The sequence below is a fragment of the Haemaphysalis longicornis genome, unplaced genomic scaffold (assembly GCF_048455015.1).
Source record: "Haemaphysalis longicornis isolate Haplotype H1 unplaced genomic scaffold, Haemaphysalis longicornis Haplotype H1 scaffold_13, whole genome shotgun sequence".
NCBI classification, from domain to species: Eukaryota; Metazoa; Arthropoda; class Arachnida; order Ixodida; family Ixodidae; genus Haemaphysalis; species Haemaphysalis longicornis.
This window is the reverse complement of record NW_027526233.1, coordinates 63,765,126-63,777,150: the sequence shown is the minus strand read 5'-3', so window position 1 is coordinate 63,777,150 and position 12,025 is coordinate 63,765,126. Positions and strand designations below refer to the sequence as shown.

General features: G+C 45.2%; 1 protein-coding gene across 1 annotated transcript in view; it reads left to right on the top strand.

Annotated features, from left to right (window-relative positions):
• Nucleotides 1-12,025, top strand: part of LOC144164309 (uncharacterized) — a 33,696-nt gene that overhangs the window by 10,045 nt on the left and 11,626 nt on the right. The window contains exon 4 of the mRNA XM_077694805.1: nt 7,341-7,467. Within this exon, the coding sequence (XP_077550931.1) occupies nt 7,341-7,467 (127 nt within the window). The remainder of the gene's footprint in view (nt 1-7,340; nt 7,468-12,025) is intronic.

Genomic DNA, 12,025 nt, shown 5'->3' with positions numbered 1-12,025 from the left:
GGGCGAGAGACAGGAGGGTGCATAAAACCTGCCCTCACTTTCACAACTGAATGCTGCGGTCGTTTTACAAGCTGTCACCTACAAAATCGTGCACTCCTCTGTCTAACGACGATGATGGGTGATCACAAAGCTTTCTCGTGTGGGTTTCCTTGGTTGCCTTCTTGATTTAAACTTTGACTAGTTGAGGTTTGAATTTGACCAGCACGCAGTTTGGTCTTGTGAGCGGAGGAGCGTCTTTGACTTTGGCCATTTACCATTCAACTTCGCACGAAGAAAGCTTCACGTTAAACCATCGTCGCGGTTTAGAGGAGGGCTGGATGATTTTGCTGTTTAATTATGCACTTCCATACACCCCTCTCCAAGTCCTAACTACTTCCGGTGGATCGGAAATTGGTCTGTGTTGGAGGACTCTGGCTAATGCACCCCTATTTGAGGCAGCCAGTCATGCGTTTTTGACTTATTCACAAGACATTACATGATTTTTTTAGGTACGCGGCAAAGAATACTTAAGCACTAAAACACACAGGCTGACGTTAACACTGCCACATTTTTTAACTATCGGTGCCAGCCTTTATTCCTCGCAGGTGGTAAAATGGGAAGGGGAGGGGGAGGAACGGTTTGTAGCCTGCGCTGTTGGGTGGTTGAATAACTTAGGCTCGAGTTCCGCTTCAGCTCTCAGGGTCCCACGCTGTCGCTCACCATATCCGAAGGCACAAAGCTCACGCTTACAGAAAGTGCAAACTGCCGCGACGTTTTCATGACCACACAGTAATCGATCTCGTACGTAAGTGCCTTTCTCTTCAAAGCACACGTAGTGAGGTATCCCAGTGTTAAAGGGGTCGTGAAGAGATTATCAAAAAAACTGTGTTGTGTGTGCGCTTATAACCGTGGAACCTTGATAAACAAACAATGCATACCCGTTTCGTTGCCAGATATCGGCAAACAGTCAAACAAATGCAGTTACGGTTTCACCGAGGCTTTCCTCCTCAACTCGTGAAGTGACGTTCGTGAAGTAAGCAGCCAATCACAGTTCTCCGTCGTCTGCACAATATGTCGGCATAGAGAGAACTTGCAAAGGGTTAGATAAAGCTACAACATCGGCGCCATGATGAAGCACGCCCTGCAACGGAACGGGAGATGTCTGATCTCTGATACGACTGATGAACATGGTCGAACTTTCAGTCAACAACGCCGGCAAGTGGCGCAGGCAGAAGTAACCACGTTTAATCTATACTGGGCATTCGTAAACTGTTTGCACTGTTTTGCACGAGTCTAAACTGTAGTTGGCCGACGTCTGTTTCACGTAGCCTGTAATGTGAGTTGCATGAACGTGAAACTTCTGACCTGACGAGATAAATGACTGAACTCTTTAAATGAGTTTATTACGTAAACACGTTCATCGAAGGAACTTCGAGTAGTCGGAACTTAAAACCCATATATCATTCACTCATCAAGCGCAAAAATAACTAGCGAGAAGGAGCGATACAGCGCCGAGTCGCCGAGTCCCGTGCAACATCACACAGTTCGATGATTGCTTTCCTGTTTCCTGCAGTAAACAATGCTGTTAACGCTGTGTCGTTGATTGTATATGCTCCGCTTTGGCTTTCTGCAGAAGCGCTCAACATTAAGTTGGCAGTTAAAGCTCTGGGTTGATCAGAATTTATGAAAACACGACAGACTTCTGGGTTACAAATGCGAACAGGGTTTTATGCAGCAGTTTTTCGCCGGGCGCGCTTCTCACGTCGGTAGTGTAGTGGATAAAGTGTCCGACAGGCCGGCCATAAAGTTTCGCTGGCCCGGAGGCTGCAAGTTCGAATCTCACGAGGGAACTACTTTTTTTTTTTTTTTTTTGCTTGAGAGGTCTCGGGCCATTCCATACAAAATAAGGTAACATTTCAAAGAGAATTCGGCAAAAGAACGTGAAAGTCCGCAGGGAAAGTGGCTAGAAACTGTACAAATACCCAGTCGGTCTGCGTTCTGCTGCAATGGTTGCCAGACAACTGAACCGGTCACGACACCGCTCACGTGGATAGAAAACTTTTTTTGGCAACGAATAAAGGATTAATTATTTTTAAAATGCCGGGTTTGCAGCTTTGCAGAACATTATACACAAACAACATTCAACCACGTTGTTGTATCCTGACGTTGCAAACTTGGAGGCTTGATATCGTGACGTCAGTACCTCACGTGGCTTTTCCTTTCCTTAAGCCACCGCTATAAAAAGGCGAGGCTCACAAAATAAAGCGTTCACTATCACGGCGATCTGCGTGCTGTGTTGTTATCGTCCGGCCACCCTCAGTCTCCGCCGGCCCAGGCGGGATAGCACACGTTGAACTCTCGAATGTACTTAACATGACGGAATTCTAGTTGCGCTGCCGACCGACAGTGCGCGCATGGTCGCTTGCAATGCGCCTCAAAACGAGAATTTCAACGGCGCCTCCTAAATTCCAGAAGCAATGAATTGTGAAAATATTTGGGATTTATATTCTTAAAATGTCGTTCAAGCAGACAAAATTAAGCAAAGACAAATGCATTTTCTCTTCATGGCCCCTTTAAGGCTGGTGTTGAAACCATAGTCATTGAAAGCAGTGAAAATAATCTAAAGTGACAGAAATGAATACTAATATTAATAATTTTATTTCTATTCCGATCGCGCGATGCCAGGCGCAGAGCGCTGCAAAAAGCGCTCTTGTCAGTTTAGCCCATTCCCAAACTTAGAAGCGTCCGATAAGTTTATGTAGCCGTTAGTGCATTAAAAAAAAATAATACTAATAACAGTAGTTTTATTCGTACTCAGAACGGGTACAGCCAAGCGTAGACCACTGCTAAAAGCGCTCATGTCATTGTAGTCATACCCAACTTTAGAAGAGACCGACAAGTTTATGTTGCCATTATTGCATCTAGGAACCCAACACACCTGTCTAGACTTCGTTTCACCGCACATGTCCGCTCACAATGCCACCAAAACATTCGAAGCACCGAAGCAAGCACGGCAAAAGCAACGGGGGGCTGCGTAGTCCAATGCTCCAGGTCATTCCACTAACGAAGGGAGCACCGAGTGGTGGTGCGACCCGTCCAGCTACCCGGCCCCTATAACCGTTTGTGAGACTTCTTTCACACTTGCAAAGTGTATCAAAATAAGCCTGCTCGTGGTAAAAAATGTATCCACACAAAGATCAGCTTGGTCGTCTTTGCGAAGAGCGAAAGCTGACAAAACTGTTTCTCTTCTAAACAATCAGTTACATTTTTTTTTTCACTCATGATTAAAGTATTTACTTTTATCGTGTTAGGTTTAGTTTACTTGAAACTAATTGGTTCTCATGGCAGATGTCCCTAGTGAAAGCAGCAAACAGAGGTAAATAGTTCTTTGCTTTATCATTTTAATGCATCATCTAGCTTTCGCAGCTGACGTATGGTTTCAAGCTAATTTTACAATTCGATTCTCGATGTGAAAAGAGGTGAAAGGTACTGGGTGGATATTCACAAAGCTGTTTGCACACAAAGACGTAGTAAAATAGTTTCTGGTTGGTCGCTGCCCACGCGCCTAAAAAAAGGCAAAACGATAGCCAATGCACCATATAACCAAAACTGCTTTTCGATATCATACGAGTAAGCAGCTTTGTAGGCCCAGGTTCTTTATTTCTTGCAATGCAAACGATTGCTACTCCAGCAAGTGTTCAGATGCAAAAATATCTGCCTTGCTGTCAGTCTTTGCAGATCTAGCAACACAATAGCGAAATCATGCCTAACTCCATGAGCTTTGGCGAAGTGTCGGTGGAAGTTCTTCTGTGGCAATAACAGTGCGAAAAACGACACTACCATGCACATTTGGTGGGGGCTGTGAGCGGCCACCAGTATTGGCCGCATTCTTTGTTCTGGTTCCAAAAAAGTCAACCTTTGCAAGCCGTTTCCATTGCTTTCATTCCTGTTTAAACAGCAGTGTTTGCAGTTATCACTCTTTTTATGTGTACTATTATAAAAACAATTTTTATGTTGCCAGAAATTTTAGTACAGTTGCCGTGTAGGTAGAACACTGTTCATTCAGTATTTTCCGCAAAGTATGGTTTTGAACTGAAAGGGGTCATGAAGAGGTTTTCAAAAATATTGTGTTGTGTGAAACTTATAACTGTAAAAGTTTGATGAACAAACAATGCGTACCCGTTTCATTGCCAGATATTGAAAGAAAGGGAAAAAATGCAGTTACGGTTTCACCAAGGCTTTCCTCCTTGTGATCTTGTGAAGTGACGTTTTGGGAAAAAGCCAATCACAGTTCCCCCTCGTCTGCACAACATGTTGGCATTGAGCGGGCTCCCAAAGGGTCAGATAAAGCTACAACATCGGCACCATGATGAAACTCGCGCTGCAACCGAACGGGAGATGTCTGATCTCTGATACGACGGATCAACATGGCCGAATTTGCAAGTCAAAACATGGGCGAATGGTGCAGACAGAAGAGCCACATTTCAAGTAAACTGGGCATTTGAAAACTGTCTACACTATTTTGCACGAGTCTAAACTCGTTCTTCTGGCCGGTATTCTTGCACAAGCTTGCTGATGTCTGTCTCCCACAGCCTGTAATGTGAGTTATGCAAACGTAAAACTTCTGACCTAACGATATAAATGACGAAAAGCTTAAAGGGACAGACAACCGATTTTTGTTGAGTATATATTATCTATCCCAAATGAAAGGGCATCACTTAAAGCACCTTGACGAGAAACAGTTTTGCTGATAACGCCCTAGAACTTTTTAAATCGAATTTTTTTATCTACGAACCGTATGTGTCCCTCCCAAAACTAATGCTGGCAACCATGACATAGAGTAGCTCAGCAACATACTTTTGTCTGTATGCGAAATAAAAAACGATATTTAGAAACTTGTTCCCAGCTAAAAAAGTTTGAGTCGCAGGCTTTCCTGTTCCTTTATGTGTTTTTTTTTAATGCAACGGGCTATTTTGCACGAATGCGCCATCTATTGGGATAGATGATAGGTAGAATCGGGCTTCACGTTGTGGAGGTGGGAAGTTCGATTCTCCCCGGGCGCGACGTTTCTTTTTTTTTTTTTTAAGCTGCCGTTGGCGTATTTGAAGCTGAAATCAAATATTTTGGCAGAACAAACGCCCCTGACTCAGGCAGAATCGTCAAAGCCCCTTCGCTGGATCTGTTTACTGAACGCTGCCGTTGATTCTGGGCATGGAGGCTCAGTTAGCCACACTGAGAGGCATGCTGAGAGGCACCCAGCGACGGCGGGCGGCGTGTCTTTAAAAATTTCAGAATAATGTTTAGAAATACATACGCAATTTAACCTCGTACAAATACTTGTGTTAAAAGTTTTTCAATACATAAATAAACGTTTCAGCAGTTACAGTAGCTGCTAGGTTTGCAGGTCACGTGACAGGGACACATATCGTAGTGTCAAGTTTCGACACTACGAACCGCCACCCTTCCGATTTCAGGAAGTTTGCTGCCAAATTAAAATTATTTCCGCCAGTTTGTTTAGAAATTGCTTGTGGTTATCGGGCTATATAAAACGCTGGCTTTCGTATGAGCTAGAGAACATATACGCGACAAAAATCCGTTGTCTGTCCCTTTAAAATGAGACTTCACTATGGAAACGCGTTTATCGGAGGAACTTTGATAGTCGGAATTAAAAACCAACGCATCATTTAATCATCAAGCGCAAAAATAACTAGCAAGAAGCAGGGATACCATGCTGAGTAGCCAAGTCCCACCATCATGCAGTTTGATTGCTTTCCTGTTTTCACCTGTGAACAACGCTGCTAACGTTGTTTCGTATTCAACAGTAGGTTGGCAATTGAAGCTGTGGGTTGATTAGAATTTTGGAAAACACACCAGAGTGCTAGGTTACAGTTGCACAGCACCTTTAATGCCTCAATTTTCTCCCCCGGGGCGCCTCTCACATTAATAGTGTAGTGGGTGAAGTGTCTGACTTTAATGCAGGCTGCTGTAACGGTGAGCTGTTCCTGCGAGCACAATTTCGAATCACACACAGGGCACCTTTTCTTGCTTGAGTGGTTTTGCTCTATTTGATGCAACAAAGGCAAGTATCCGAAGAGTATTCAGCAAAACAACCTGAACACTACCACGCACATTTGGTGGGGGCTGTGAGCGGCCACCAGTATTGGCCGCATTTTTTGTTCTGGTTCCAAAAAAGTCAACCTTTGCAACGGTAATGCACGTGTGTAATGCACGTAAACTGGCTACAAACTGTACAAACAGCGAGTAGGTGTGAGTTCTGCTACAAGGATTGCGAGACAACTGAAGCGGTCGCGACACCAATCACGTTTGTAGAAAACTTTATGGCAACAAAAAAAGGATGTGGTATTTTTAAAATTAGGGCTTGCAGCTGTACAGAACAATATACACAAAGACCGTTTAACTCGAAGGTTCTTAATGTGACGTCACTGCTAGTTGCGCTACTGACCAACGAAGTATGCATGGTCATTTGCGATGGGCCGCATAATGAGAATTTCAAAGCCATCTCCTAAATTCCAAAAGCAATGACTTGCGAAAATATTTGGGATTTATATTAAAAGGTCGTTCAAGCAGACAAAATTGAGCAAAGAAAAATGGATTTTCTCGTCACGACCCCTTTAAGTGTTACGTTCCATAATCAGATTCTACACTTGCAGTTCACAAGGGGAAGCTGCTTTGCCTTCATTTGCAACCTAGTGTTCGGTCCTGTCTTGTGAATTTGAAACATTTCGCTTGTTCTTCATAATTTGTTATTCATAAACGTTCTTCGTCCCTTCTGCACTAGCAGAAGGGACGTTTGATTAGCTTTGTGTCACGAAATAAAATAGCAGGTGTGTGTCTCTAAACTCTAGAGCATTTTCACGGTGGGGCCCCTTTTATAAAATGTCACAGTTTAGTAGAACTACACGGTATCCAATACAGTACGCTACCTTTGCAAGAAATATTTCGGGGCAACCTTACAAGTAGCAAAAATAACCATGTTCTTGTGTGTAATGCAACGGTGCTAAAAGTAGGTTTTTCAGACGTCATCAAAATTTCATTTGATAATTTGTTCAACCCCATCTTTCGAAGTTTTCTCTAGATGATGCAAGCAAATATAATTCACGCTTTATTCATTTTCAAGGTTAGCACAGCATGAAGATAAATCGCTGCATCCACAAAACTTTCTCGAAGCATTTAAAAATGCTGTGGCATCACCAAGTCTAACTTGCAGGAGTGAGTGAAATACTTTATTAAGGACGAGAGGGCCATCAGGAAAACTACGATGAGTGAACAAAAGCATAGCACTTGTCTGAGGGTTTTTTAATGTTCATTGCCTTAGCTGCCTTTACATTTGATTGTTTCAGGTCTGGCTGTTGACAAGGCCCAAGGTGGTGCCCAGGAGAAATTGTCCGTCTTACCAGGTGGTGCAGTCCTTGCGGAAAAGGCTAGTCCTCACACCTGCTCCTGCGTCCCACATTCTTGCAACACCGGGTAGGTTGCAATGGTTGCATTGCTGTTCCTTGTAAACCATTCATTCTGTCACTTTAGAAAACAGCGCGAAAAGCTTGGACAGAGAGAGGGCAAACAGACACGAGCGCTGACGAGGAACTGGTGAAATTTTATTAGAGTTGCAATAGATAGAAGAAGGAAATAACATAATCATACACCAGTGCAAGAAAGAAAAGTGAAATAAACATAAAAAGGCGATAAAACGCACAAACATTCCTTTCATCTGGCCAGATACGTAATCTCCCGCTTAGAGTGCCACTAAAGGCGAACTCACGCATCCCCCCTCCCCTTGATGCTTATACCTGAAGCCTCAGAGATTTCGCGGGATCGGGTGTCACAGTACCGTTTTAAGATTCGGGTTTTGTTGAGCTTGAGGTAGCAATTTTTGCAATTCTTGCAGTGTAACACAAAATTTCTCCCTGTTCCTGTGCGTGTGTTATGTGCGTGCTCACGAAGACGGTCGTCAACGCACCTGCCACTCTGTCCCACATAGAGTCGCCTCCACGAAAGTGGGATCTCGTCCACGCATTTAACATATTTTTTTCATGGTTCATCGCACACGTGGCCCTGGGATCCTTTCCATCATTGACCAGGGCACACAAGGTGGCTAGTTTGTTAGGAGCTGAAAAAACTGTCCACACTCCTGCCTTGTCGTCTATCTTCAGGGGGTATGAAACGCCGTGTACATAGGGGATGACGTTGAGGCGGCCCCTGGCATGCTCTTACTTTTTTGTAGCCCTCTTCGAACTCACCGATTTCAATACGGCCTCCGCTGAGCTGCGAAGCAATAAGGTGGGATGCTCTGCCGATGTGAATCTGCTGACCTGGCTGTCCAAGCTTTTCGTCATTGTGTAAAGCAGAATTTAGTCACGGCGTTTTGAATGGCTGCCACGGCGATCCCACGTTTCACCACCTTAGAGGGTGCCGAACTGAACGGCAGGAGTCCTTTTTGTGAACGTGGAGAATATCGCCAACACACGTGACTGCCGAAGGTTAATTCCAAGTCTAGGAATCACAGCTTCTCGTCTTCTGGCCTCTCACTCGTCTGGCCTCTCGCTCGTCTGGCCTCTCGCTCGTCAATGTGAAAGTCGTTAAAAGAGATGAAAATGCTTCCAGAAGCTTGTCTCCTTGGCTCAATGGGTTTTCACAAACCTTGAAGAGCACAAGGTTGTCATCAACATAGCGAGACTTTCGTACGACTGCCAGGTCAGGAAGGACGGATTCCAGACGGCTGTCAAATACAGAAAAAAGAAGGTCGCTGAGCACGGGTGCGATCGAGGAGCCTATGCACGCTCCCTCTCACTGGAGGAACAACTTGTGCATTACAAAAGTTGACTGCAGGTAAAATGCTAGCCCCTCAAGGAAGGCTTCCATACTGATGCCGCGCTCACTTTGGAATTTTGTGTTCCTGAACACGTCGATGGCCTTCTCACCGCTTCCAGAACCAAGCCATGAGGGAGCGAGTAGAACATTTTGTTAAGGTCCAGTGATAAGCCACTCAGACGGTCAGAGGGCTGCGTCTTCAAAAACTGTGAGGCTGCTCGGGGGTTCTGCACCAAGTAGATGTCTCATGGTAGCGCCCAAAGGCGTTCTGCCAAGTGCCTCTTTCCGTGACGATCATACTAAATGGGCACTACTCCTTGTGGGTCTTGGCACTGAAGAAGCTTTTCAAGTGCAAACCCTGTGTCTTCTTGATTGAGGTGGCTAGCTTGGTCAAGTAGTAGGACTTACAGGAGCAAATGGCGTCCTTTGCCTTTTCAGGTTTTCTTCCCCTCAAGGAACGGAAGTTCGCTCCAATTGCCTTATCGGCCCTCGTCTCATATTGTTGTGTGGTAGCAACCGTAAAACCACCTTCCTTGTCAGCAAGAAGTATTTTCAGTCCGGCTTGCTGCAAGCTTGTCGCCAAGTCGCGCTTGCTACTACGCTGGCAGTTGCTTTTTGGCGGTAGTCCGCTGACTCCTTCCAAGAGGCATTGGTGTTTCTCATCACTTTTGGCTTTCTTGGCTGTGCCTCGCAGCAGGGAGAGCAGCTCAGGCTTTTCCAGTTGCAGCTGTAGGCAAAACTTCGGCTGAAGTTCCAGCGTCTTTTCTACTCCATGTGGCTGAGCCTTGACCCCTAGCAGGTGAATCTTCTGTTTTGGCTTCTTACCGTGTTCCTTTCTTGGAAGGTCGGCCAGCATCTCTTTCCAGACAACCTCGGTGACTGTGGATGCCACCTGCAGATCCGAATGCACGCGGCCTGGAACTTGGCTGGTAGGTGCAACTTGCGAGTGTGCCACTTGAAGGCAAGACTGAAAGAAGCGGACTTGCCAGTGAGCTTCTGAGTGGAGGATACTGCACCTCCTGGTGCTACGCCCCACCGACGGCAGTAGTAGTCCTGTCATGAAGGCCACATCTGGTGGGTCGTAGGAATTGCGGATGGCGAAGGCCAGCAGATGTCCTCGGCAGGTAGCTTGGACGATGAGGGTGACGCACACAGATGGCAACACACACATAGTAGAAGAAACCAACGGAAATAAGCCCAATGTACTACAATTGTAATGCACTAAAGCTTGTCTTTGGGCTAGTTGGGTACACATGACACCTTAGGAGTCAGTGCGAAAAACTTGAACAGAAAGAGGGCGAACAGACACGAGCACTGATGAGCAACTGGTGAAATTTTGCTAGAGTTGGCAATAAATAGAAGAAGGAATAGAACATAATCATACACCAATGCGAGAAAGAAAAGCGAAATAAACAAGGCTTAAAAAGCAGCGTCGGGTATAAAAGATGATAAAACACACATTCTTTTCATCTGGCCAGGTACGCAATCTCCCGCTCAGAGTGCCACAAAAGGCGAACACTCACGCATCCCCCTCCCCCTCCCCCCCCCCCCCCCCCACTAATGCTTATAACTGAAGCGCCAAAGATTTCGCGGAATCGGGTGTCACGGTACCGTTTTAAGATGTGGGTTTCGTTGAGCTTGGGGTAGTAATTTTTGCAATTCTTGCAGTGTAACGCAAGATTTCTTTTGGTTCCTGTGCACATGTTATGTGCATGCTCACGAAGACGGTCGTCAACACACCTGGCACTCTGTCCCACATAGAGCCGCCTGCACGAAAGTGGGATCTCGTATATTATACAGTCCACGCCTTTAACATACTTCTTTTCCTCCTTTGTCGCACACGTAGCCCTGGAATCCTTTCCATCATTGACCATGGTGCACGAGGTGGCTAGTTAGGCGCTGAAAAGCTGTCCGCACTCCTGCCTTGTCGCCTATCTTCAGGGGTGTGAAACGCCGTGTACATAGGCGATGACGTTGAAGCAGCCCCTGGCATTCTCTTGCGACTTTTTTATAGCCCTTTGTCCTCATTTTCGTGATCTTTTGTATTGCAGCATGGCTTGGCAAACTGATGCCCAAGAACAAAAAGGCATTGGCACTAGTAAGGGAACAGGTGCCATTTGCATGCATCACCCAGCATCAGCGTGAGGGAAGTTTCTGAATGATCTTGCAGACACACTAAAGTTATCTGCGTGGCAGAAGCTTTGTAAACCTGCTGTAAATATTCAAAACTGCAAGATATTGCTGCAGCTTTCTAATGTTGCTTAATAGGAGCATTCATTATGTGGGACTAAAAAATTGGGATTTTGAGTAACGTACCGGAGTAAGTGTACCCAAACGTGCACTTCCCCGTGAGACTACAAGAGCTTTTGAGCATTGCACTGGTGCAATTATGGCATGAAATTTTCACTAGCATGAGAGGAAAGTAATATTTCTAGTCTCTGGCTGTGTTCAGTATCAACTGAAATTTTCACCAAGAACTGCAATTTTATATTTTGTTCTTGTAAAATCATGTTTAACCAAATTGGCATAGTTACGGGATTTTTTTATCGGGACCTCAGACTGTCCGCAGGCCACTCAGGACTCGGCAGGCCACTACAGTTGTGCATTTACAGCTTTGGTATCACATGCTAATACTTCATTATGATTACAGAAGGTTCTTTAAAGGCCAACTGCAGCTAAAATTTACCTGCCCCAAATTCTGTTTCAACGTGTGGTTTACACCACTATTGTCTCTTGTTACCTAATTTTAAACTCCACACGCGTGCAGTATTTTTATTAAAACCACTTTAAAACACGCCACATCAGCTGATTCAGCACGTAGCGAAGTGTTGCCACAGCTTGTTGCAACTGCAGTGAACTTTATAATGGAACATTAGAGTCGACAAATCCTGTGCTCCCTTCGTCTCATTAGTAGCCCCTTTATGGTGGCCTCACATGATTGAGCAGCGTAATTCGTGCCTCTTGCATGAATAATTGCTTTTACGCGTTTCTGAAATGCTAGAAACTGAAAATCTGGGTTCCCGAGACAAAAAGAGCAAATTCGAAGAGTGCCAGAGCCGGTTGATGGGATGCGATACGCCCTCTTAGAGTGAGTACAGCAGTCGCATAGTTGATTTCGTGGTCGCGACGGCGGCAGCAAGCTCGCGGTCCATTCTATGACCAAAAAGACGCAAGTACAGCCTATGCAAGGCAGTACGCTGTTGCAAAGTCTGGTCGG